The 27482-nt window shown below is 45.2% G+C and overlaps 1 protein-coding gene across 4 annotated transcripts in view; it reads left to right on the forward strand.

Annotated features, from left to right (window-relative positions):
* Positions 1-27482, forward strand: part of LOC122381687 (peptide methionine sulfoxide reductase MsrB-like) — a 35141-nt gene that overhangs the window by 5177 nt on the left and 2482 nt on the right. For 2 of the 4 annotated variants that reach the window (XM_043366163.1, XM_043366165.1), the window contains exons 1-2: positions 20516-20819; positions 24842-24978. In XM_043366163.1, coding sequence (XP_043222098.1) covers positions 20799-20819; positions 24842-24978 — 158 coding nt within the window. In that variant the 5' untranslated portion in view covers positions 20516-20798. Of the gene's footprint in view, positions 1-20515; positions 20820-24841; positions 24979-27482 lie in introns of those variants that run through there. The other 2 variants (XM_043366164.1, XM_043366166.1) reach the window with 1 other exon arrangement.

Raw genomic sequence — 27482 nt, forward strand, 5'->3', positions numbered from 1 at the left:
TTCTCATGTAATTTTTGTTATCATGAGTACGGTATAAACGACTATTATCATATGTCAGAACTCCAAGTGAGACAAATGGGTGGACTGGACGCTAAAAGATGCTCACCCATCAGGCATAATGCTTCCATGCCTTTATAATAAACAATGCAGTCGGGAAACATCAACCGTGGATTTCTACTGCTGATGTTTCTGTGAATTTCTGTTTTATTGTGCAATTCTGCTGCTGATCGGTCAATTTATTATCCCTCTCTTAGCCAGGATGGCATCAGGCCGTTTTCTCAGTGGCACCAGACGCGCATGGACAATATACAAAAACTTCCCTAGTGAGTAGTGACTGACTGGAGATGCAACCCAAGTGGCTGAGCATAAAAATAGCTACAATTGATCGACGAACATAGCGATACGTGCACCGAACAAACCTTCATTCTCTGAGCATTCCTGACGTGATATCCCCGTGAACAGCGAAGTTAAATGAGGTCAGCCTGATGTCACCCTGTTGCCCGATGTCCGGCACGTGGAGCCAGAGGGATACGGCGGACATCGCCCTGGACAGTCGTCACTGGCCGGTAGAGTGCTGTTCAAAAGTCATTCTTTATAAACAGACCGGACTGTGGCACCATTAATTGTGCCTTTGACCCATGATTGTCAAAAACTCTTTCCGGTGTTCGACGACTGCCCAGAACCCATGACACCCTATAAGCATTGGTATCATGGCCTAGCTGCCTACCTTTTCAGTGTTTCTTGTGCTACGTGCCTGCCTAACTGCCCACCTTAACATCCGACTAATGAGACCATCTACGTCTACCTAACCTTAACTATTATAATACTTATTTCAATTTAATTAATTTCTACAACGGTTGATTGAGATTCTGATTGAGATTACAGCATTGAATTCAACCTAAATTCAATTTACATATAAATTACATAGCAATTGCAGTCAGACTTGGTTTTACGAGCAATTTATACGTTGCCAAAATACTCAAGTCATAGCTCATAAGTCATAATCTAACAATGCCTTACCTCATCAGAGCCTATAAAATAGATGACTGTTATGACATTGTTAAATGGCTTTAGTTATAGTGTTCAAATAGTCTATGCTCATTGTTCATCATATTAAAAAGTAACCTAAGTAGAAACGAGACTAATATGTAGATTGTTTGCCTAAAAGCTGAATAATTTACTGATCTCTAGGAGAAACAACATGAAAATATGTTAGCCAAAGTAACAAATAATGCATGTAAGAAGCAGGTGATTTTATAAACTCTTCGTAGTTTAAAAAAGGACAAAGTAGCTTAATCGTTTTTAAAGAAAAAAAAAACAAGAAACAATAGCTAAAAATAGTGACCGATTTAAGAAACCCGTATGATTAAGGTGACAATAACTGACAATGGCTAAACACTATACGCTCTTCAAACGACTGTTTCAATATAATTAGCATTTAACTAGATTTATGCTTAAAGATCGGATCGATATAGCAGACATTACCAGGTAAGCAATTGATGGTGATGTCATCGAATGTCAACTTGAGCTCATGCAAGGTACCTAAAACTGATTGAAGCCGTCATCAAATGACTAAGTAAAACTGATTGAAGCCAGTAAAAAAGATAAGTTTCTACACGGGCACATGCAATTTATTAAAGTAACGGATAAAAATACTTTGATTAAAAGTACAGACCTTTTTCTCACCTAGCAGCTGAATACTTTTTTCATCTTGGAGCAACCACTTCATTGAACACTGCAAAAAGTAATCGCGTCGAATAAACAATCGATACAAAAACTTCCGAAACGCTTTGACGCATGAAGCCTCTTGCTTTAAACGGCTGAATGATAATCGTTCGCAATAATAGCACGCAAGCGCAAAACGGGAGCAAAGCTTGGCCTCCGCGCTAAAACACGCAGCGAAATGGCGCAATAAATCTCTAAACCACCGTTAGACATATCTATTTAATAATTCATCATCAATTCATATGTGTAGTTATTAGGTGATGTCAATAAAGAAAGGTTTATCATCTTATAAAGAGTTTGATGGGAAGCATTCAGGTGTTTCTATGTCATTCGGAAATGCTTTTTATTTAATGCAACAAATTTCCATGCAGATGAATGAAGGTAGTTGCCGCTGTGCTAGATAGTGTACAAACATGACACACGACAAAACATAGGGTTAAAAAGACGGAAGGCAAAACAAACATACAAACAATCACGACCACATACACATAGAAAATAATGGCAAACGTTCAGTCCAATGAGGATTGAGGAGCTACATTTTCGGTAAAACCATTCATTGATTGCGAGGATACCTAATATGCTGAGTAAGTAGGTATACTTTCCCCAGGAATAAAGTTAAGCTGTTACACTAACTACGGCTTTGTTAATTGTTACTGAGGATGACACTTAAAACCTAGGTAATTAGTTTGTACCTATTTTGTTTGAAGTGAGAAGCATTGCTTAAAAACGTGTTTGAATTGTGAAAGAAATGCTTACATAAAAAGCCTACAAAATATAAATCTTCAATATTACATAAATATTCGAAAAGAATTTCCCACAATTCACTTTATATAAGAGCCCTACTTACTACAATAACAAAATATGTTAAAACCTAACCAAACCATTGACTAGCTGAAGCTCCACAAAACTACTGGTGGGCTATACAGGTGCCCTCTCATCACGTTATTACCTTACATAAATAGCGCCAAAAACTGACGCGTGTCAAAATTTTCCAACAAAACCATAGTGCCTCTTCCGTGCACCAAGGTAAAATAAGTTAAGCAATAAAACCAATTTCATGCCTAGCACAAAATAGCAATCAAAATAGTAAAGAAACATACATACCATAACCTCCTTACCTTTTACATTTCATTGTCTGGCAGCCTTCTAATCGATCACTCGGTATGTGACAAATAAAGGAGCTACTTCTAAAACGCCACAAAATGTTACAGTGCGCGAGAAGACGACGACGGTAAGCCGTCACCATATCCGATGGTACGTCCAAAACTGCGCCAACATATCCGCGCTTCAAGAAAAAAAAAACGAAAAAATAAAACGACGGAAAGACGAAAATTACATCAAACGACGGTATAAATACTGTTAGGCTCAGTAGGCTGTAAGGATACAATTCTTCTGCATCGTTCTGTACGCTACTATATGTTTTCCCATTTAATTGCGTCCGTTTTATGCTATCACATTATATTATTTGTTTTATGTATGGTTTGGATAAAGTTGTGCTTTAAACCAGAACAGGTTACAGATGAAACTCTTTAGGAAGCAGGAAGAAGGAGACTAAGGCCTTTACTTACCGAAGAACTCAACAAAACCGACAATACCAGTATCATTTCATCAACGTCTTGCAGCACAAGTGAAAAATTCAGCCAGCAAAGCCAGCATTAAAGAGCGCGGCATTTATCAAAAAGATCAAATATAGACACTAAGATATATAGATATGCAGTACAAATATACCTTAAACATTATTATAACACATAAAAGGGGGAGGACAATTCAAAATCACTGCGTTCTACACTTACAGAAGGACCGACAATGACCCACATCGCAGCTGAAAATTAGAAATTGATTAAAACGAAAACTCTGGGTGTTCAGAACACTCAGCACCCAAATTCACCAGATCAAACAAATTGAAAAACCTTCCGAATGTCAGCTAATTAACTGAAAAGAAATCTTACCTAAGCAACGCAAGGAACTCTTCTGAATATCAAGTACCTAATCAGCTAAAGACACCTCAACTGACCAACTGGAGAAGCTCTTCTGGATGACAACTAATTAACCGAAGGGACACTCGTCTAACAAAAATAGAAACTTCTGAGTGTCACCTATACCTAAGTTGACCGGAGAAACACCTGTCCTAACCAGGTGAGGAAACTTTTCTGAACATCAGGTAATCAACTGAAAAGATAGGTACCTTATCAAATCAGCTGAGGGAATTCTTCTTAACATCACTAATAAGCTGAAGAGGGACCTCACCTAGCCAACTAAAAAAAATCTGAATGTCACATAACCAACTGAACATTTCTGAATGTCATGTAATCAGCTGAGACACCTCACCTAACCAACTGAACTCTTCCGAATGTCAGGTGAATAAACTGAGACACCTCATCTGACCGACTGAACACTTCCGATTGTCACGTTATCAACTGAGACACATAAACTAAAAACAAAACTGAACTCTTCTGAATGCCACCTAATCAACTGAAAAGATACATCACATAACCTACTGAATAAACCTTAATGTCACGTAAATAACTGAAAAGACACCTCATCCAACCAACTGAAAATGTCTTCTGCATACCAGCAAATCAACTGAAGACAACTAATAACCTTATCCTTACCACCTCACCTCATCTCACTCCTTACACATCACACCTTATCACCTCACCAACTGAGAATCTTTTGAATGTTACGCAATCAATTGGCCAGACAAGTCACCAAAACAGCCGATGACACTCTTCTGAATGCCATCCAATCAACTGAAAAATCCACCGAACCAGCTGAGGGAACTTTTTCTGAATGTCACGTTATAACTGATAAAACACCTCGCCTAGCCAACTCCATAAACTCAGAATAATCTCTTCTGAAGGTCACCAAGTCAACTAAAAAGACGCTTTGCCTAATCAACTGAGGAAAATCTTCTGAATGTCACCAAATCAACAGAAGAGGGATGTCACGTAGAAACTGGAAAAAAAAACGTCTTCTGAATGTCCGCAATTAACCGAAAAGACACCCTGCCTGACTCACCGAGGGAACTCTACACTGAATGGGATGTAGTCAACTGAAAAGACATTTCATCCAATAAACTGATAACACTCTTCTGAATGTCACCTAATTAATTGACAATAAACAGTTTTGTAAGTCTTACCGACCGAGGGAACCCGTTCCTAAACGTCAGGCAATCATAAACTGAAATAACACCTCACCAAGCCAAATGAGAGAACTCTTCTGAATGTCACCTAATCAACTACAGCGATGTATCACCCAACCATTTGAATATGTCTTCTGCATCTCAGCTTATCAACTGAACAAACGTCTCATGTTATCAACTGATGATAATCTTCTGGATGTCACCTAATCAGCGAGACACCTCACCTAGCTAACTGAATGAACTCTTCTGAATTTCACCTTCTCAACCGAAGCGACACCTCACCCAACCAACTGGAGAAACCCTCTCCATTGACATCTACTGACGATATACCTTATCCATCCAACTGAATACGCCTTCTGGGTCTCAGCTCATCAACTGAACAGACACCTCATCTAATCAACTGAGGAGAATCTTCTGGACGTCACCTTATCACCTTCAGGCTTTCTCTGAATGTCACCTAACCAATTGAAGAGAGGCTTCATCTATCTGAGGAAACTTTTCTGAATGTAATGACATCAAAGGAAGTTTGAGACACCTCGTCTAACCAACTGAGGAAACTTCTGAATTATCAGAAGAGGACACTCTTCTGAATGTCGCCTGGTCAACTGAAAAAACTACCCTAACCAGCTGAAAAAACTCTCCTGAAGGTCACCAAATCAGCTCAAAAGGGCCCTAGCCTAACCAACTGAACAAGCTCTTTTGAATGTTAACTTATCATCTGAAAAGACAGATCACGTAGTCTCGAGGAAACTCTTGTGAATAACACCTAATTAACTGAAGAGATATACTCGTCAACAGAGGGAACAATTCTGGAATTCACCTATATCAACTGAAAACACGTCATCTAATCAACTGAGAGCACTCTTCTGGATGCCACCAAATCCGTTGAGAAGGTTACGCACCAAACCAACTCAAGAAACTCATCTAAATGTCAATTCATCAACTGAAGAGCCTCTCACTTAGCAAGCTCAGGGAACTTCTAAATGTCACAAACCACACTGCATAAACTCTTCTGAATGTCACGTAACCAAATGGAAAAACACCTCACCTAACCAGCTGAGGAAAGTTCTGAATGTTACGCAATCAAGTGGCTAGACAAATCACCAAAACAGCTGAGGGCACTCTTCTGAATGTCGTCCATTCAACTGAAAAACCTCACCTAACCAGCCGAGGGGACTATTCTGAACGTAACCAAATCAACCGGAGAGGGACCTCAACCAAGCAACTGAAAAACTCTTCTGAATGTCCGTAATTAACGGAACGACATCCATCCTACCAACTAGCACTCTTCTGAATGATACTTACTTAACTGAAAAGAAACTTTATCTACCCAACTGAGGGAACTCTTGTATATGTCACGCAATAAACTGAAGTAGTACCTCATCTAGCCAACTCAGGGTACTCTTCCAAATGCCACCTAATCAAGTAAAGAGGCACCTCACCTAGCCAACTGAGGGAGCTTCTGAATGCCGACTTATCAATTGAAGAGACACCTCACTCATCCAACTGGATAAGCCCTCCCGAATTTCACCTAATGACTGAACAGATACCTCAGCCAACCAGCCGAATACACCTTTCTTATCTCAGCTTATCAACTGAACCGACACCTCACCTAATCAACTAGCGAGAATCTTCTGGATGTTACCTAATCAATTTGGATACACCTCAATAGCCCACTGAATGAACTCTTCTGAATGCCACCTAATAAAATGAGGGTACTCTTCTGGATGTCACCTAATCAAGTTAAGAGACACCTTGCCTACCCGACTTAAGGAACTATTCTGAATAATCAGAAAGGTACTCTGAATGTCGCCAAATCAACTGAAAAGAAACATCACCTAGCCAACTGAAAGCATTCTGCTGAAGGTCACCAAAGAAGCTAAAACGGAACCTCTCCTAACCAAATGAACAAGTCTTCTGAATGTCAACATCATATTGAATAGACGGCTCACATAGCCCTTAGCCATCTGAGGAAATTCTTCCGAACGTCACCTAGCCAACTGAAGAAACTCTCCTGAATGCCAACTCATGTGAGCCGAACAGACATCTTATTAGCCAGCTGAGGAAACGGTTCTGAATGTCACCTAATCAACTGAAAAGAAATCTCATCTAATCCACTGAGGGAACTCTTCTGAATGTCACCTAATCAACTGAGGAAGACACTTCACCTAGCCAATTTAGAGTGCTCTTCTGAATGTCACCTAACCAGCTGAAGAACCTCTTCTGAATGTCAGGTAATCAACTGAAAAGTCGTTTCACCTAGCCAACTGGGGGAACTCTTCAGAATGTCATCAAACCAACTGAATAAATGTTGCCAATAAATGTCAATTCTTCTGAACGTTACGTAAGCAACTGAAGACTGCAATACCTATGGACGAATGAAAACTCCTATTTTCATTGGAACTGATTCATGCCATTACCTAAAGACGTGGCGTAGCCGGCCCACCAGAGCAGCCGGAACTAGTTCCCTCACCGCCAGACCCGCCGAAGGACCAGCCTACAGCAGGGAGCCAGCTGAGGGATGGCCAGTCCCCCAGCGGCTCAACCATCGAGGCCGTCCCAACGGCGGCGGCAAGCGAGCAGCTGGACTGAGGAACTAGAGAGGGAACAGCGGAACGACTGAGGAACTCGAGAGGGAACAGCGGAACAGGGAACACCGCGCCTAAACCTGAGGATGACTGACCATTGACCAGCTTCAGCTGCGATAAAGATGGGACTTCAAGTCACAAAATAATGGGTTCGAAATAACCCGCCACGACATTAAACAATTGACACAACCAGACGCAGCTTTTGCAAGCTGAGCACTGCAGCCCGATGATGCGATGAACACGACTGACAGAACCATAGCACTCCATAAACGAATATGTGTATGCAAAGTTCAATGAATGCCAAGGCACCCAGCCCGCAAGGAAGACTTGACGAATCATCCCACCACTGAATTGAAGATCATATTTTTCCATTGCTGGGAAAGTATAACTATCATGAAGCACCGAAACCAAACCAGAATATGAGCCGCTCAATGCTCATGGTGTACCTTTTACATGGACATATAGGACATTACGGCTCACGGAGTCCCGGAAGCAACGCGGTACTTGCTTACGGAAATGTTTGCGCCATAAGCACAAACACACTTAAAACTAGTCCAAGGCTGCATGCATAAGCCTTGTTCCTTAAACTATGCCTTAGAACTATAGCTTAACACTTAACCTAAGTCTTATTCTAGGCCCTAATCTAATCTAAGCCTTACCCTTAATCTATAGTATACCCTATAATCTAAGCTTAAGCCTAAGCCTTAAAACTAATCCTTAAAGTAAATCCTACCTAATATCCATATCTATTCAGGACGAAGTTCGTCCTTTAGCATGCATGCACCGTCAACAAGTACCGCCTTTATTCCGAGACAGAAGTGGCCGATTCAAACAAAACCAATGCCAGTGCTTTTCAACATTTTAATTCGAAGTAGGCACTCAACTTCCATGCCTTTTACACCTAAAAAACAGGCAAGTGACGAACCATTCCCAAAATTGCTCAATTTTGGCCCAGACTTGTGTTCCGCGGCGTGACTGGAGGCAAAGGCTGACGTCTGATCAGGCGCTTCAAATCACCGTCTGTGAAGAGGGACCTCACACAACCAACTGAATAAATTCTTCTGAATATCACGTAATCAACTGAAAAGGCACATCACCTTAAGCAACTGAATAAACTCTTTCCAATATCACCTCACCAGCTCAGGAAACTCTTCAGAATGTCAAACTGAAGAAACTTCTAAATGGCACCAAATCAACTGAAGAAGGGCCTCACTTAACCAACTGAGGGACCTCTTCACGCAATCAACTGAAAAGACACATGACCTAACAGCAACCAACTACAGAAACTCTTCTGAATATCTCGCAATCAACCGAAAAGGGAGATCATCTAACCAACTAAATAAGTACTTCTGAATATCACGCAATCAACTGAAAAGACGCATTACCTAGCCAACTAAACTTTTCTGAATCACGCAATCAACTGGAAAAGCACATCACCTAACCAACTGAATAAGCTCTTCTGAATGTCATCTTACCAACTTCTCTTCTTCAAAATATCACCAATTCAACTGAAACGACACCTTACGTAGCCAACTGAGGAAACTCTTCCGAATATCACGCAATCATCTGAAAAGACACATCACCTAAGCAACTGAATAAGCGCTTCTGAATATCACGCAACCAACTGTATAGAGACAAAATACGTAACCAACTAAACAAACTTCTGAATATCACGCAATCAACTGTAAAGGCACATTACCTAACCAACTGAATAAGCTCTTCTGAATATCACGCAATCAACTGAGAAGACACATTACCTAACCAACTAAACTTTTATCACGCAATCAACTGGAAAAGCACATCCCCTCACCAACTGAATAAGCTCTTCTGAATGTCATCTCACCAACTTCTCTTCTAATTCAAAATCTCACCAAGTCAACTGAAACGACACACTATTTAGCCAACTGAGGAAACTCTTCCGATTATCACGCAATAAACTGAAAATAGACATCACCTAAGCAGCTGAATAAGCGCTTCTGAATATCACGCAATCAACTGTATAGAGACAATATACGTAACCGACTAATATGAATATCACGTAATCAACTGTAAAGGCATATTACCTAACCAACTAAATAAGCTCTTCTGAATATCACGCAATCAACTGAGAAGAAGCATTACCTAACCAACGTAACTTTTCTTAATCACGCAATCAACTGGAAAAACACATCACCTAACCAACTGAATAAGCTCTTCTGAATGTCATCTCACCAACTTCTCTTCTTCAAAATCTCACCAACTCAACTGAAACGACACACTATTTAGCCAACTGAGGAAACTCTTCTGAGTATCACGCAATCAACTGAAAAGACAGATCACCTAAGCAACTGAAAAATCGCTTCTGAATATCACGCAATCAACTGTATAGAGACACATTATCTAACCGACTAAACAAACTCTTCTGAATATCACGCAATTAACTGAAAAGGCACCTTACCTAATGCCTAAGCAACTGAATAAGCTCTTCTGAATATAACGCAATCAACTGAGAAGCACATCACCCAACCAACTGAATAAGCTCTTCTGAATCTCATCTCACCAGCTCAAGAAACTCTTTAGAATGTTACCTAATCAACTGAAACGACACCTCATTAAGCCAACTGAGCAAACTCTTTTAAATGTCACCAAATTAACCGAAGAGGGACCTTAGCTATCCAACTGATGAAACTCTTCTGAATTTGCAACTGAAGAGAATCTTCTGGATGTCACTCTGACTCAGTGAACTGAAGTCACCTCACCTCACCAGCTGAACGAATTCTTCCAATATTAGACAGATCAACATAAATGTCTAGAACTATTGTCAATGGTTTCAGCGAATGAATGACCTGAGGAGGAAGGACTAGTAATTATAGGAGACTCAAATCTGATCAACAGAACTGCTCAGTTACCTTATGATTGGCAACGGCCAACTAACACCCAAAACCAGACAGATTAACGCAAACGTTTAAATAAATATTATCAATGGTCGCGGTGTGAAAACGAAGACCGATATACATGTAAAAAGACCGCAAGAAAATAGGAAAACTATAGATATCGTCGAACAAATCACACGTGTTGGTTGGCGTCATTTAAACGACCCATAGGTACAGCTGACAACGAGGATTAAGATCTTAACGACAGACCTCGAAGAACGGTGCAAGGCGAGCACTAGTACCATAAAACAACAATAAAATACGGCAATATAGGTAATTTAGAATAGCGTGAAACGCGTCTCAAGAAATTCAACCATCAAAACTGCGTGAGTGGTTAGGCAATACGCTGAGCGATTGTGTTAGTCGATTATGTGTTCATATATGAATATGTGTGAAATTGTATGCATGTGTGCGTCTGTTTGTGCTATGCCACCGTAATGCCCACTGTTCTGTGGTTGGTGGATGTTTGACATAATAATAATAATAAATAATCAGCGATATATGCTTGGCACCGGAAGCTGCAGAATGAAACAATTTTGAAACCGAGCGCAGGAACAAAGACGACGAGCAACTGAATTCTTTATTAATATTGGACCAAATCGATTGTTGAAATATGAAGTTAAAGACCACTGGCGACGAAATATCAATAACAAACATGTGTTCAAATTCACTAGTGACAATGATCCCCAGCGACCTTTAATACCTGAGACGGATTGGCGGATTGTCAATCGGATTGGCGATCAACATACGAGTCTCGAAATCACACCAACTATTCCTTAGAAAGATGCATAACTGACACAACGATGAATGAACGTGAAATAAGCTTCACCTAACCAATACTCTTCTGAATGTCACGCAATCAACGGGCACCACATGTTCAATAAAGCTAGGGTTGACTATTAAGTAATGGAAGTGCCTTAAGCAATTAAACGGGTTTGCACGTGCACACATTATTTAGGTGTCATTTCATGCGCCGATCTTTTTTCTATCCAATAGTGAAGACCACATGTCCCTAGCTACTTTTTGCTATAAGCCATCGTCGTTTTCCCAAGAGACCACCCGAACCTGTGGCGCACCACCTGGTAATGGCCAAAGCCGTGCGCCAGCGCCGAGTGCAAGGTCATTAGAGCTCAGTTTGTTATAGGGAAAAGGCCTACCAAGATCAGAAAATTTATTTTCTAAGTGTATGGAGCGACGCAGCCTCCCCACAGACGATAAGTCGGTGGTTTCATCGGTTTGAGAAAGAAAGCGCCGATCAGTCTTCTGGCGGCGTTCCAGGAGTGGGTCAAGACGAGGCTGGAATGGTGTGTGATGCTTGAAGGTGATTATGTGGAGTAGTGTATGCTGTCATTTATCGTGCCAATGTGTATTGTTTTGATGAAAATATAGAAATTGTCCATTGTGTAGCCATAACAATAAGCCAATAAGCTCTGATGACCTCGCGCTGGCGCTTGGCGCGCGATTTTGGCCATTGCCAGACTCCTTTTTCGTGGTGCGCCGCAGGTTTGGGTGGTCTCTTGGGAAAACGACGATAGCTTGGAGCAAGAAGTAGCTAAGGACATGTGGTCTTCACCATTGGATAGAAAAAACATCGGCGCATGAACTGACACCAAGAAAACATGTGCACGTGCAAAAACGTTTAATTGCTTAAGGCACTTCCATTACTTAATAGTCCTAGTATATACGCCACCGAATAACCGACAATTTCACTACCAAAAGAGGACGATAGTTTATTAATACTAACGATGCCTAAGCCAAACACTGAATGCCGACATTGCCGTTGCAAAATGATAGCATTAAATTGTTATCGTCCTCAAATTTACAAGCTCGCCATTATCGAACAAAACCACCAAATTTCAGCAGTGAACAGCCCTATACGTCAAGCTACTGATAACCAATCAATGAAAACGACTAATAACCAATTACCAAAAAAGACTAAGCAATAAACGACGAACAACCAACATCAAAATCGACTATAAGCAATTCACGACTTATAACCAATTACTTGTGAGGACTGTAAGCAATAACGAGAATAACCAATCACTGAAGTGTGAAGAAGACTTTTAAAAATAAACGAGTAAAGCCTAAAGACGGCCCGGAAACCTGACAAGATCACTGATCACTTGATCAGTGAGATTATTTTCGATTGTTTGAGATTCCAGTGCTGACCTATGGAATGACCACTAACCAGCCGAGAAGTTGTTTTTGAGACTTACGACGCCAAACAGTGAAAGATAACGATAACGATCTACTACAAGAATTTATCAGCAAATATATAGGTAACAGTTGCACGCCGACATGCAACTACCGTGCTCTGAATGGCCTAAAACTCGTCATGAACACATTTGAACGACGGGTGTTGAATAGGGACACTAAACGCCTGAAATTGGGAAGCCAAAGCATCTGATATTACAAGTTAAGATGCCTTGCGACCTGAAAAACGAAAGATCGTAGACTTCAGGTGTATACATTGTTTCCCGCTCGAAATGGTTGCAAATTATTGCAAACCGCTGTCCTTATGCGTTGCTAGTTCCTCACCAATTAAAAAAGGTTTGATTTAAATTGGCATCTTGGTCAATAAATTGGCCCTTTGGCAGATTTAAGAAAGGAACCAAATACAAACTGCCAGTGGCCATGAACCGACAATCTGTGCATTTGATGTTTATGCCCGAGGCAAATACGTTGTCTAATTTGTTATGCCTAAAATTATTTCATTTGCATAATATAATCTTATTCTTCATAACAATGATAACCGTCTATGTATTGTTGGTTACGTTGTCTTCATTTACCTACCTGATAAAGAACTAGACGTATTAGGACCGTATCGTGTCGGCGCCGGCGCGAGAGGCTTTTCGGCGCCACCTACGGCGTCGTCTACTGAGAGAGAAAAATGATTGGGTGTAGTGTAGAACTAGTGAGTCTGTGGCCTGTCAATACCACCCTTGAGCCTATTCCACTGTTTTGTCAAGATGGCGTATGGCAATGAAAACTGATGCCTTATGGATATGTCGTAAATAAATGATCTGAACCTGAATCCACAAAAATGTAATGTAAACCGCAACTTATTACTGCTGGATCACCTATCCACACCCCATACCCACACGTGATTCTCTAGCGCAGCGTTGGGCCATGTGCGCAGCTGGCTGACCTTTGTCTGACCTCTGCCGGCCCGGTCAGCGGTCAGCTGGCTGACCCGGGCGGACGGTGCCCCTTGCGACCCGACTGTGCCGGGAGCCGGGCGTTGGCGGCGGTCCAGAACGGCCAGCACGCCGCGACATGACAATGTTAAGACGGAGCAAATAACAGGCGGATCCAGGTGGCTTCAGTAGAGACCACGTTGCTTCATAACCTTATGCAAGAATTTTCAGATGCCTATAGCAAACCAATTTTCCTTCAAACCTCGATAGCCGATGGTAAGCAGAAAATAAGCGGCCAGGGGCGCGGGAACTACTTTCCGACTGGGGGGGGGGGCACACCATAATAGAGATTAACCTATGGTACCCCCAAATCTAGTTTTCTCACCGGTTTTAGGCCACTTATTTTTCACCCCTCGGCTTTTTCAACAAAAAAAGAAAACATTTGCAAAAAAGTGTGGTATTCCGTCTCAAAGCTGTGGGGGCACCGCCCCCACGGCCCCAGAGTTGGGGGGGGGCAAGCTGCCCCCACTGCCCCCCCCCCCCCGGCTCCCGTGCCTATGTAAGCGGCAAATCTTAACCCGCGCGGGGCTGGGGTCTCCAGCCGAACGCGCGGGGCTGGGGGGGGGTAAATTTTACCCCCCCCCCCTGTTATCTCCCGAACTAATGGTCCGATTTGGAAAATTCAAACGCCAATCGAAAGCTCTCATCACGAACTACTAAAAACATGTACTTAATTTAAAGTTTGAGGTCAAGGTCAAGGTCAGGTCAAGGGTACAAATTGCAAGTTTCTACAGTATCGGCCTTGCACCGTAGTTGCCGAAGAATGGAGTCATGGACTGAGACTGATCGCCCAAAACGTGTTATTAGGCTACCAAGACAAAATTCGTTGCATACAATATCATTCAGAGGTCAAGGTCAAGGTCAGGTCAGGTCAGGTCAGGTCACCAAAAAAAAAACAAAATATAGAAAAGGGCATGTGCGACACATGTTTTATGGGTCATTTTACACATATAATTCAATAGGCACACTCAATAAGTGATATGGACCACCTCTGGATGAATTTCAGGTCGAGGTCAGGTCAAGGTCAGGTCAAGTGAGGTCAAATTTTGAAGTTGGTTGCTAAGGCCTAAAAAGGTGTCTATCTGATGCAGTTTTTCACGGCGAATCGAATGGTGCAATTTTTGTTTCAGTACGAGGTCTAGAACTTCCAAAAAAGTCATTTTTCAAAAAAAATGTGTGTCGTGACGTCATAAAATTTTGAATAACTCCCACATTTTTGAACCGATTCTTCTAAAATTTGGTATGTAGGTGCACATAGACCACTTCTCTGACATATATTCCGGTTTTTTCGATAAACTCAAATTTTGGATTTTATAATGATTTTCCCAAAAAAGTCAGTTTTTTGAAAAAATTTAGGCCAAAATCCAAAATTTTCAAAAAACCGAGATAGCCATTTGATAGACAAAGTAGAATTACGTATAACCTTTTTTGTTACGTCTTGATTCCTTTAAAAATGAAGATGTTAGCGGCGTTTGAACTTTTGCCGTTTTTGAGGCGAAAATGGCGAACATGACGTCACTAAAACGTCAATTTCTCAAAAATTTTCCGACGGATTTCGCTCAAATTTTCAGGGAACGTGTCAAATTGATGTAAGAAAAGGTACTGAAAGTTTGGCGGCGCGCAGCGCCGCCGTTTCTGAGATATCGCAAAAATTCGCGAGGGGGGGGGTAAAATTTACCCCCCCCAGCCCCGCGCGGGTTAAGTAGCACGCAATTCTTAGTTCAGCAGTTAAACATTGCTACCGTTTATATTTGAATTATTTCAACTCAAATTTATTTCATGTGGGTTAATTTCAAAAGAAATAGCGACATTTAACCCTTCCTTCTGCGCAAACCCGCGTTCACACAATTCCTTCATTGTCATGGCAATATCAAATCTGAATCATGAAGGAATAAGTTAATTAACCGGCAACCAAAAATAACATAGCTTACCTAAAAGACATCTTAATTAGTGAACCATTAATCCGCAGCATTCCAATTCCACGGGATTGAGAAAACAGAACATTATCATTATAGACAATCATCTTTGTTCAAACCGTTCAAACTTGAAACTAGTTACTCGCCTATCAATTTTGAAACACCAAGCAGATTCCGACCTGGATCCGCCCACAGATGCATAAGAACAGGGCATACGATAAATAATTGAATTACCGCTCCAGTGTGGAACAGGAACGGACTGACCATTCGTGATCCGAAGCTCCAGGAATCTCGTAGAATATGCCGAGACGAGAAGTCGCGCCGGTTTGAGCTTCTTACCGGCAGCGGACACTCACTATATACACACCACACACTCCACTCTACTCGTACATCTCACTCATCTCACTGACAGTTTAATAACTCGCCCGTCGTCGAGGCCAAAAGTTCGCCCAAATAGTATCACTTACCATGACACGTGTCCACTGTCGCGCACCCCTCGGCACCAGCACCGCACTGTCACTTCACTCACTCACGAATCACACCACCAAGCATCACCAGGTGCAAGAATGTTCACCATTTTGCATGACACGAGAGTGAGGACCCCTCACGCACACTCCCTCGATGCCGCCGAGACAAAATGCGCAGTTTCCCGCTCACAGTCCCCCGGCGTTAGTTTATCAATCTGCCGCAAGGGGCACGGCTTTGGCGAATAAAATGAGGGCTAAAATATGCATCGCAATGGAACCATGCTATGCCTTGATAAGTCGTGTGTTTTTCTCCTTCATCTGAATGACAGCAAAAAGACTATTGTTCAATGTTTACTCTAATTGATATTGCACAAAATTAACGTTCACGGGTTGCTAGGAAAAATCGGCGTCAAGAGCAGAAGTTCGTTGCTAGGCGGCCGGGGAGGTTGGAGGAGGGGAAGGGGAAGGGGAAGGGAGGGGGCGGGTGGACTGCCAGCGGCGCTCGGCCGGTTGCCGATTAGGGCTACGGTATTGAGACGCGCAATGCATTATGTGAGGCCTGTCTCATGTAGTGCGCGACGTGTGTGAGCGTAACTTTTCATGACTTATCTACGCATGCATGCTAAGAATTACGGAATATGACGTAGTGGTAAATTGATGTTTAATGGTTGTAATACATAATGATCTGTGGAATAAAAACGCAGTTAATTTTTCGCGCTTATTGCTCAAAGACTGAGGAACCTGAAAACAAAAGCGTATAGTTTTATAAGCGTCAGTTTATGGCGGCTAGTCGCTATGCTCAGGAGTCAGGCGCTGAATCCCCTTTATAAATTAAAAGACGGGCAGTGTTGAGGGTATGCTATGCTAGAATTAAATTTAAAAGTATTTAAGAATATTCTTGTCATCCTGGTGCAGCGTATATTTCAAGGCACGTACTACATCCCATTTCGGGACAAGCCCACTCGCATTGGGACGTAGCCCCTGCAGATTTGACCCACTGCGTCCCTGCCCTGTGCCCTACCCCTACCCTTCCTGTGACCTACAGCGCATGGGTGGAGCTTTTCCAGGAAAGTTGGTGGGGCAAAAAGTTGTCAAACCTACAATGTTCGATTGTTAAGTTAGATAAAATTCAACAATGAATCAATTCTTTTCATTACAGAGATAATATTTTGCATTACACAGACATTTCAAAGCTCCTCAATGCGAAAAACATAGGTTTGCTAAGCAGTAAAGTCCTGCAAATCGGCTTAAGTTGGTGGGGCAAAACGCTTATTGGTGGGGCAAAATGGCAAGTTGGTGGGGCAGGCGCCCCACTAAGTGAATAGGAAGCTCCACCCCTGCTACAGCGTGATCTGTCCTGTGCCATGCCCTGTGCCGTGCCCTGTTCTTTGCCCTATACCTACCCTGACATGTGCCGTGCCCTGTGCTGAGTGCTCTGTTTCCTTCTCTGTGCCCTCAGCCCTGGTCTGTGACCTGCGCTTTCCCTGACGTACCTTTCCCTGTTTCATCACCTGTGGCTGTCCTGTGCCCTGCTATATGTCCTGCTCTGTCTCGTGTTCAGCCTTGTGCCCTGCTGTTTTACCTATTATGTACATTAATATTGCATATAAATTGCATGCATGTATAATCTATTTGTAGTTATAATGCCCTGTCGTAGTCGCGCCAGCCGGAAGGTGGCCTCTACTACGCTTCGGGACGGAATATATATATATATATATATATATATATATATATATATATATATATATATATATATATATGTATATATAACATATATATATATATATATATATATATATATATATATATATATATATATATATATAACATATATATATATATATATATATATATATATATATATATATATATATATATATATATATATATATATATATATATATATTTACTGTCTTGCCCCTGCCCCCCGTCGCTCCAGGTCTGCGGGCGCAGGTGCCTTACCTACTTAAACCGTATACTGACTGAGCGGGAGGGCTTTTGACGCCCCCCTCCCCTGTCCTGTTTTAGCGATAACCCAATAGCTTGTCACGCAATCGCCTAAAATTTAGGCATATAGATTATAGCTTCCCCTAATCGCTTTGACGTTATTTAAGTTTTGCTTGGATTCGTCAAGAAAAAGGCGTTCTAACTTCTAACCGATTTTTTTTTTACGTAATATCACGCCAATCTCTCAACAGCAAAGTAAATAGTCATCTTGTTCACCAGGACTCTCAGAGGCTAGTGGGAGGTTCCAGATGCAGGAATAGTGCACCGACGTGGGGGCCCAAGAAATAGTTTGGACATAGCCCTTATAGGTCTGCTTAGCCGCGTCTTGAGGACTGTCAGAGGCCATCGTAGGGCTCTCAGAAGCCAATGAATGTATGCTCTAAAAGAACCACATCACCTAAACGTAGGTATGCCTCCAGACTCGTCGGGGGAGGCCACTGCACTGATCCGTGGTCGTGCGCCACTCCCGCCCCTTGTGTGATAGTTAATCAGTCATTTAATTTGCATTTATTTATTTATTTATTTATTTCACATTACAGACATGTCCGTGGAAACACGGCTATTCTATGTCCAAGTCGTTGTGCATATACAAATCGAATGGGATATGACAACAGTCACCGCAATCATTCACACATTCACCCTCATCACGTGTGCTAACTAGGACAGCTAAGTGGCTCGCTCGCGGTCAAACAAATGCTCCCTCAGTGCCGGCTTGAATCGAGCCTGACTGAGAGCGCGCAGGTCCGCCGGCAGCTCGTTGTATGTACTTACCCTGACACCGCAGAGTACAGAAAACGGCGACGTCCGGACTCTGACCTGACAGTGGGGGTCACAATCATGTCATTGTACCTGGTATCCCGCCCGTGTACGTACTTTTGATATTAATATTAGCAGCCACCAACTATTGCAAAGCAAACCGTCAATTAGGTAGCTACGTTAAAAGTTATGGAAATTTGCCAGGGTCACGCTCCCGTAACACTGTTTCGTTCACATGTTGATGCCAGTGTGCACGCTGCATACCGCACAGAACCCATTTACCGACATCCCCGGACCGGGTCTGGAGGTCATCTCTGGAGGTGGCACCTCAATCAAACTCTATCTCTCGCTCTCTTTCATCACGCGCCATTCCCGCTCTATACCTCTCACGTCATTGTCACAGCCCTGAGCTAATTGTCACGTTGCCACAAAGCAGCGGAACGACATCAACCCTCCGTGAATTATTGGCGTGACACAGCGCCCTCACGAGTGCCCCGTGACGTCATCGGTCGGCTGGCGGTGTGGGCGGCCGCCGCGCCGTTCCCGGCTGCAGACTCGCTCTCCGGGCCGCCGCACCCCTGTCTCGGCCGTCCCCTGAAGTGGTGAAGCACCTCACCGGACGGGGTGTGCCAGGCTGAGGTGCAGCGTCTCCAGGGTCGAGGTTATGACTCACCCGTGGCAGCCGCTCCTTACTTCCAATAGTTCTGTAGAGAGACCTGTAAAGTTACCCCGAGCACTCCACCCATTTACCCAGCATTGAGGCGACGAGAATACCTAAGCGACGCACGCAAAGCTAAGCGATGCATTGCTGATTTTTAGCTGAAATATAAAACCACTTCTGTGTGAAGGAGTCGGCAGTCAAGTGTATCTGGACGTTGTAGTCTGCCCAAATAACGTTTGATTCTGTTCATTGTGAGAAGTGTTCACGAGCACTTTCTTTTATTCATAGCATACTACCCGCTACATAGGTACTTTGCGCTCTGCAATAGGCAACAGGTGCAATTTATAGGGGAGCATCCGCAAGGAGCCATACACAACGACGACGCCCCGCCCCGGAAATGACTTTCGTGACTCGAGCAGTTTATTTTTTCGCCGCTACATGAAAGTAGAAACTCTTGTCTGGCCTGAGCGACACTTGCCGAGTTATTTATCATTTTGAACAATGGTACGACAGTGAATGACCAGACGGATTTGGAATCGGACAGCTGTTACGGCATTGGATCGATGATAAGCAGCTCACTCGGGGCATGTCGCACCTGCTGATCGGCGACTTTTGCCGGACGTAGATTTTTTACTTCACCGCCTATCATGGGACCCATCACCGGTGACAGGACAATTGTTCGAATCGGCCACATGTGACGAGCCGCAAAAAAAAAAACTCAGCGATGGGCGGTCTAATGGCTGAAGTATTCTTCGGAAACTCCGAAAAATCCTGGATGGTCTGCTATTTTCCTTCCTGCGAAAGAGTTGTTTATGTTTACGAGTAGGGTGTTACGTTTGATAAATTCATGTGACCTTATCTAGTTATTCACTCGTCTCTTTCCTCGTAATGATCTTCACCAGCGCTCTTTGCACCCAATTGACCAATCTATAATCTAATGATGATTATTTACCCTCGTGAATCCGTTCCCCAATTTACATTCACCGATTTGTCAAACAAGCCGCAAGGTTTGTTTTTCTTGCATGCTCCAGCGCTCTGCCCGCCGGGTCAGCCAAGGTCAGCGGGTGTTCGTCCGCTGTGCCCCGGGGGTATTTCTGTCGCCCTGGGCGCTTTCTCTGGCCGTGCGCCCGGGTCGTCTGACGTCACAGGCAGGTTAGCCTCATGCAGTGCACCGCTCGGCCGACGAGGGTTCTGTCAGAGAGCTGCCAGCCCGGCCGGAACGTCAGTGTGGCGTCGGCTGGCGGGCTGCGAGCAGCGCCGGGCCGCTGCCTGGGTCGGTGTGGATCGGTGGAACGGTGCTGCGTTGAAGCCGAAAGGGGAGGTTAACTGACCGGTGAACGCCACGGCTGAGTCGAACAACAAACGCCACTGTGAGGACAATAGTTTGACCGCGCCCCAAGTCAAGAACAGGATCAGCGGCAAAGAAAATGTCGAGCAATTCCAAGCCGGTAAGCATCCATAGTTCGACGTAAATTTTGTGTTTGCTGTCGGCTATTACATACGTTTATTCGTTCATACGTCTATCATTTCTGCTCGATCTTTCAGCATTTCCGAAAAATCGAAGAAAGAATTCGTATGTTCATTGTTCAACCGCTCCCCACCAAGGCGCGGGATATATGCTGATACAGGTAAACGGTCATTCATTTTTTCGTCGAAGGGATAATACCAGTGAACGAAGTTTCACAGCCGGTGAATAATATGGGGCGGCTCCTCTTGTGTTGAGGAGACACGACCGATTGTCCACCCTGAACCGTTCTTCGCCCGCCCATGAACGGTCGCCTTTTATTGACTGTGGGCGGGCCACGAGTCTTTTGGGAGGGTCCCAAGTCTTCTATAGTGGAGGATGAATGACAGAGGGCGGACCTCGAAACACCTCCGTTCCGGGAAACGCCACGTCCGTACGACGGCAAAGGGCCTACAAATTAGGCATGAGTCCGTGACGTTCCTATGGAGTGTTGATCACAGGTACTGCACAGTGTGCACTGCACACATACCTATCATGACACTGCGGAGTGCGGATCCAGCTCACAAGTCGCGTGAGGAGTTAGCCGGGGGGTATAACCTTCACACCGGACCTCCACACCTTCAGCCTCCTCAGATATTTTGTGCGCGCATTGTGCATACATCAAGCCTACCTCGATCCGTCAGCCTCCACCGTCTCTTGCATTAGTATACGGCCATTGTCTGTGCCTTCCGGGCCGCTCTGCGATGACGTCACTAGCCGAGCTTTGTGCGCCAATGCGGGCGTTGTCGCCGTCTTAGCTCCGTGAGCCCCATGTCCATAAAGTGGCCTTAAGTGTCTGCAGATTCAGTCTGAGGTGTGCCCTTGGGTATGCACTACGCCGAATGGCCCTACACCGCGAACCGTGCCGACTTAGGTGAGTGCATCGTGCAGATTGTGCACCGTCCAGGGTGCGCTGTGCACTTTGCACTGTTCATTGTGTACCGTCCCAGGTCCGCAGGGGATGAGTCGATGAGTCGAGCGTAAGTCTCAGACAGGTCACGAAAGGATTGGATGATTCATCTACTTGTCCGTGAGGTATTGACGGAAATTGAGATAAAGAGAAGAAAAGAGGAGTGAGAGGGATGGAGGGAGACAGGGAGAGAGAGAGAGAGAGGGGGAGAGGGGGAGAGAGGGAGGATGGGAGAGAGGTAAAGGCAGTGGGAGGACAGGGATATGATACCTATAGGTATACATCAACAAATTAAGGCTGGCTTTGTATCGCTCACCAAAGTGATGAGAAGGAAGGTGCGACTACATTGTGCGGAAAAACGTGAAATTAGCGTTGGGCCACTAACAGCATTAATCATGACACGAAGCGGTTTATTAAATTATGCCAGTTCACGCTATGACCTCATACAACGACCACGACGCTCGGTATAAAGCCACGAACAGTCCATTGTTTCCGCCATTTAAAGTCCAGCCTGCGCCCCATTCTGTGTATATTGTCTGAGGCCCTGGGGGAGGGGGGGGGGGCTCTCCCACCGTTTGTTGACCGCTGGGTGACCTGCACGCTGGCTACTGGTTCGCTGTATGTGTGTCTGACTGCGGTGAACGCTGGTGAACGGTCGTGAGGCCGAGCCGGTCACGGCAGACCGCAGACCCGACCCGCAGACCACGGGTTTGGGACCTGCTCGGGGCGAACGGGGAGTCGTGGCCCAATTATCGCCGCAGTCCAGTCCAGACTAAACCGTGTCAGAAACCAAACGGCACATACTGCCTTTTGGTAGTCACTAGTCACTGACGTATCTTCAGAAAGACGTTAATAAGCTCAATCAAAATCTGTTTGATTGGGCATTGTTGCTCGGGTTAAATGGTCGCCCGAGTGGAGCCCGGGACCACGGCCTGGTGGTGCTGGCCCATGAGCGGAGCCTGCGGTCCCACCGACCCGCGAGGACCGACAAAGACTAGAGACGACTGGCGTCAAGGACGCCAGTCGCCAGACTGGATATATTTGGACTTACCGCTTGATATACTTTGGACATTTTAACCTTTCCGCTTATCTACCAAACCTATCTTCCACTACCCCATCACATCGTCCCCCTTGGCTGGCCGCCCTCTGGGCCGGTGCACCCCATGGGAGCTGCACTTGTGCTCGGTATTGATCGGTGCCGCTCCCCTCTGCCCCTCTGTCCCCGGCGGGGCCGTCCCCTCCTCTGTCGTCCGTCCGTCAGCCCCGTCGGCACTTAGCTGCAGGCTCTCCCGTATGGAGAGGGGAGAAGTGACGTTATATCACGGCCAGGAAAGGTTGGGAGCGATGCCATATCACAGTCCAGTCGGGGACAGAGTGACGTCTCAACACAGTCCGACAGCTTCGCATGTGATGTCATATCACGGTCGAAAGAATACCATGGTTTAGAGAGGACCGCAGTCCAGACTAACGCCATGTCACGGTTCGGATGGGACTTTACTGATGTCACACCACGGTCAGAAGAAGAGAAAGAATTGGCGAAGCGGTCATGGGCGAGGCCCTTGTTTGTTATGTGACATATATCATGACGCATTGAGCAAACCGTTCAACAAACTGTACTAACGCCAAATGGCATGGAGAGCGGCCCGGTCTGTGGGCCTGGGGCCGGTCGGGCTGAGACAGGGTATTTTGTGCCACTCTGCTCGCAGCTGGAGACACAGCTGTGGCCAGGGAGACCCCGGGCCGGGCCTGTCGGGTGCCAAACGCGGACAAATAAAAACAAGCTGTGACTATCGAGATGTACGGTGACTACGAGATGACGCACAGCCGACAGCGTAAGACGCTTGTAGACAGCACCCTTAACTCACTTCAACCGTGGATAAAAGAGATGTTTTAATTCCTCGATCGAGTGAATTTCACCCGGACGTCTCCGTCCAGATAAATGCTAATTCCGGTGGTTTGTTAATTCATGAAGCTGTTTCTCTTTGATTCCCTATGAGACGGGTGGTGAATCTATCTCACCAAACTATTCTAATCACAGAATCAGGGCACCGTAAAATAAACGCTAAATAGCAGACGGTCATTGACACACTATGGTCGACGAATGAACCCGCCCGTTACCTATAGGTACCGAGCCCCTTCAGTAACTAACCCAGGCGTTTTTCAGGGGGTTGGATCGTCTATGCCTACTTTTAGTTCCTCTGTTCACCATGCATAGAGCCGTTTTTTCCATGTCAAACATTAAGGCTATTTATTCACCAGCCGAAGCGAGGGCAGCTTTTATGGAGGCAGTCGTTTTTCAACTTTCTGCGCATCAATGCTGATACACGTCGACTGAGCATCAGTCAGGACGTAAACAGCCCGTTTAATTCGAACAGAACGGCGTATGAACTCGAGTGCGTGACGGGACAAACAGATGTGTGGCGTGTCCCGCCGCGCAGAAACGGAGACAGAATCTGCACGCGCGTTTGCCCGCTGTTTTGGTGTCGACTTCCGTTTGATTCCGCAACGGATGACTGAATTTGACTGCTGGCTTCTGGAGTGGCGAGCAGTTTGGAAACAAAACAACCCCGAATCCCGAGATGGCTTTTTAGTCTGATGGAGTTGTATCCATGTAAGAGGCCCGGAAGCCGAGATCCTCTTTGATTGATGAGTGGAAATAGAGACGGATATTTGTTTGGGCGAAGCAACGCTTCGTACTTGTTTTCATCGCGGGCGGTACCGACATGTGCAGGGCTCCAGCGGTTCAGTAGCACATGACCCACGACGCGACGACAACGACGCCAGGCACCGGCAACGTCACTCGTCAAACTTTCACTACGCCCGGGCATTTGCTTCCCGCTTCCTTTATATCCGGGCTGGCATCCATACCAACGACATGATGACTAATGAGTCTTTCACTCTTGTCATCACTCTCTGCTGTCATGTCGCCATCGTGTCCCAGTCATCTTCACACATTCTCTTTCCGTCTATTATTGGGTTTTCGGACCTGTTGATGGTATGCAATAAATACAATACAATACAATACAATTCTAACGCCGCTCGTTCCCCGTTTTCAGGAGATGAACGGAGTGGCTGCGTCCCCCGGAGCCGGGGCCGCTGCCGAGGAGGGCCCCTATACCGTTGACAAGGCAGCCCTGCGAAAACGGCTCACCCCACTTCAGTACCAGGTCACACAGGAGAAGGGCACAGAACGGTACGTAAAAGTGTGGGTTTAACGGGATATATAATGCAAACAGCGCAGCTTCACATTCCATTTGAGTCATTAATTATTGGCGGTGGAAGCTTCATTCATTTCACGATTTCTCGTAAGCATTCATTTTTTATAGATATATTTACCAAATACATCAGAGCATAGGCGGCGGAACGGGGAGGGCACCGGGGCACCGTGCCCCCCTTTGATTTTGGCATTTCAACATTAGCCCTATGGGCGTTGCATGGAAAGAATGGGACCAAAAGTCAGCAGTGCCCCCCCCCCCTTAATTGAAGTTGTTCCGCCGCTACTGCATCAGAGGACGTCTAACAAAACTGGACCAAGTTTTCCCTTCTGCTTCGTGCTTTATGCAAAAACTAGCTCAGAACTAGCTCATGACTAAGCTACGACCGCCAATGAGCTCGTTTTTGCGATGAAAGAAGACCAGAAGTCGGTCCCGGAGAGATCTCAGCAGGTTTAATCCCAGCTTAGCAGTGCTATTCTGCCGGTGGCAGCGGACCAGTGTGCGCCGGTGCAAATACCGGTTCGGTCACTGCCCCGGACTGGTGTGGGCGAGGTGACATGCGAGGCCCGATGGTGCGCTGGGGAGGGGAGGGGTCGTAGTGGTTGGTCGGTGGCCACGGCTGGTGACGGTGTTGAGGGACGAACGTCAATCTCGGGCAAGGCATTTATTTTTAGAGAGAGGGCCGTACCTAAGCATGGCCACTGGACAAGTGTTTTTCTTAATCACCCGGATGTTCAAAAACCAGCGGTACCTAGTACCTACCGTCTACCCGATTGAAATAAAAATTCGTTCTGCATGCCAATCTGTGATCCCTTTCACGGACATACCCCCCGTATCGCTACAGTCAATCGATCCTCGTCACCGCCTCTGGCCTTGGCGCCGTCAAACGTGTCACACTCACTCCGTGGAATCGACACCGCCGAGCTGACCTACACTACTAACCCCCACTCCCCTCCCCTGCTGTCTGGGTGGCTTCATCGCTGACATGACAGTTGGCACGGACCTCAGCTATTCAGCGCCAACTGCGGGGGTGGGCTGGGGAAGGGGGAGGGCGGGTGCGACATCCGCAGTGGTATGACGTAGGATTGTGCTTCTGCTGTCCGTACCTATTTGGTATCCATGCTAAGAAGAAAGGCGGTATTGTGATGTCATATCTATAAGCACAAATTAAGTGAATAAAAATCGTCGAGCTGGCAAAATGCACAAGCCACAAGGACATAGGGAAAGAGTGAAAAGTCAAGATTCAATGGAAACACGGGACCGGAACGTCCGTTTCGATCACTAGCTATTCGCGTTGAAAGGATTAGGTATGACATAAAGCTGCATATCAATATCGCATTTCTTTTGAATCCGCGCCCACTGCCATTTCCGTCTGGTTGCATGCCTTTTTTACATCGGGGGAGTATCGCAGTCTCCAGCAACACAGGAGTCCGACCATAAATGGATCCAACGAGTCAGATATGGTTGTCGGATCCGGCAGGTGCGGCGTACCGCGAACTCGTCACTTGTTCGGCGTACCATTCACCTGCCAGGTACAGCCTGGTACGCGAGTCACGACCGGTGTACGCCTTTGGCTTTGAATTCACTTGAACATATGCACTGAGCAGTGAGGGCTCGGAATTAGTACGGTGACGGTACCGTGCAGGACCCAGCGGGAGAGGAAGCGGGGGCGGGGGCCGGTCACGCAGAGCCGGGGCCCCACGCAGTTCACTGCCGTCGCCGCTGCCGCGCTGTCGGCTGGTCTGTTACTCCTGACCTTGGCTCCCCTGGACCGTCTGCCTACGCAGCAACGTTCCTGGCTGGACAGCGGCGATAGGCGTTATCACAAGTGTATTCGCGGCCATTGGGGCGACGTAAGAAAAGAAAAAAAACAACTGGCCCCAAGAACTTTAAATTATCAGTTAGCATGCACCTTTTCCTGGATATGTAGAGAATTTACCATTAATTGTTAGAGAAAATTGCATTTAAAATCTTCCATTTATGCTTTTTTCATCGTTTGCACAGTATGTTCTTTTACTAAGCTAGAAACACTAATTAGAAATAGTTCCCGCATCATCAAGAACAATAGGGAAGGCTTGAAGTGAATACAATAATCTAAACGGTTTTGTTATCCATGTGAAGACACTTCTAAAATTGCCTGTAGAAATATTAAAGGCAAAAGTTCAACTTTTTCACAAGACGGATGGCTATAAACCTATTCAACGTGTGACAACTCAGCCGGTATATCGTCGCCTACAGCCCAGCTTCCCCTAGTGACCGATAGAGGCGCTGCTATCGATGTCCGCCCGTGCCGCCTAACGGACAATGTTCACCTGGCAAGCCTACCAATTTCCTCGCCGATCATCTGGCCACTCCTGTCCATTTCACATCCCGCCGATAGTCTCCCATCCTGGGGATTTTCCCCGTCCCGATTTCACACCCAGCTGACCTCTAGCCGAGCCATCCAGCTGTGTACCTATTGAACAAGCACAGATGTACCGAA

Source organism: Amphibalanus amphitrite, unplaced genomic scaffold, assembly GCF_019059575.1.
Source record: "Amphibalanus amphitrite isolate SeventyFive unplaced genomic scaffold, NRLGWU_Aamphi_draft 000125F_arrow, whole genome shotgun sequence".
NCBI classification, from domain to species: Eukaryota; Metazoa; Arthropoda; class Thecostraca; order Balanomorpha; family Balanidae; genus Amphibalanus; species Amphibalanus amphitrite.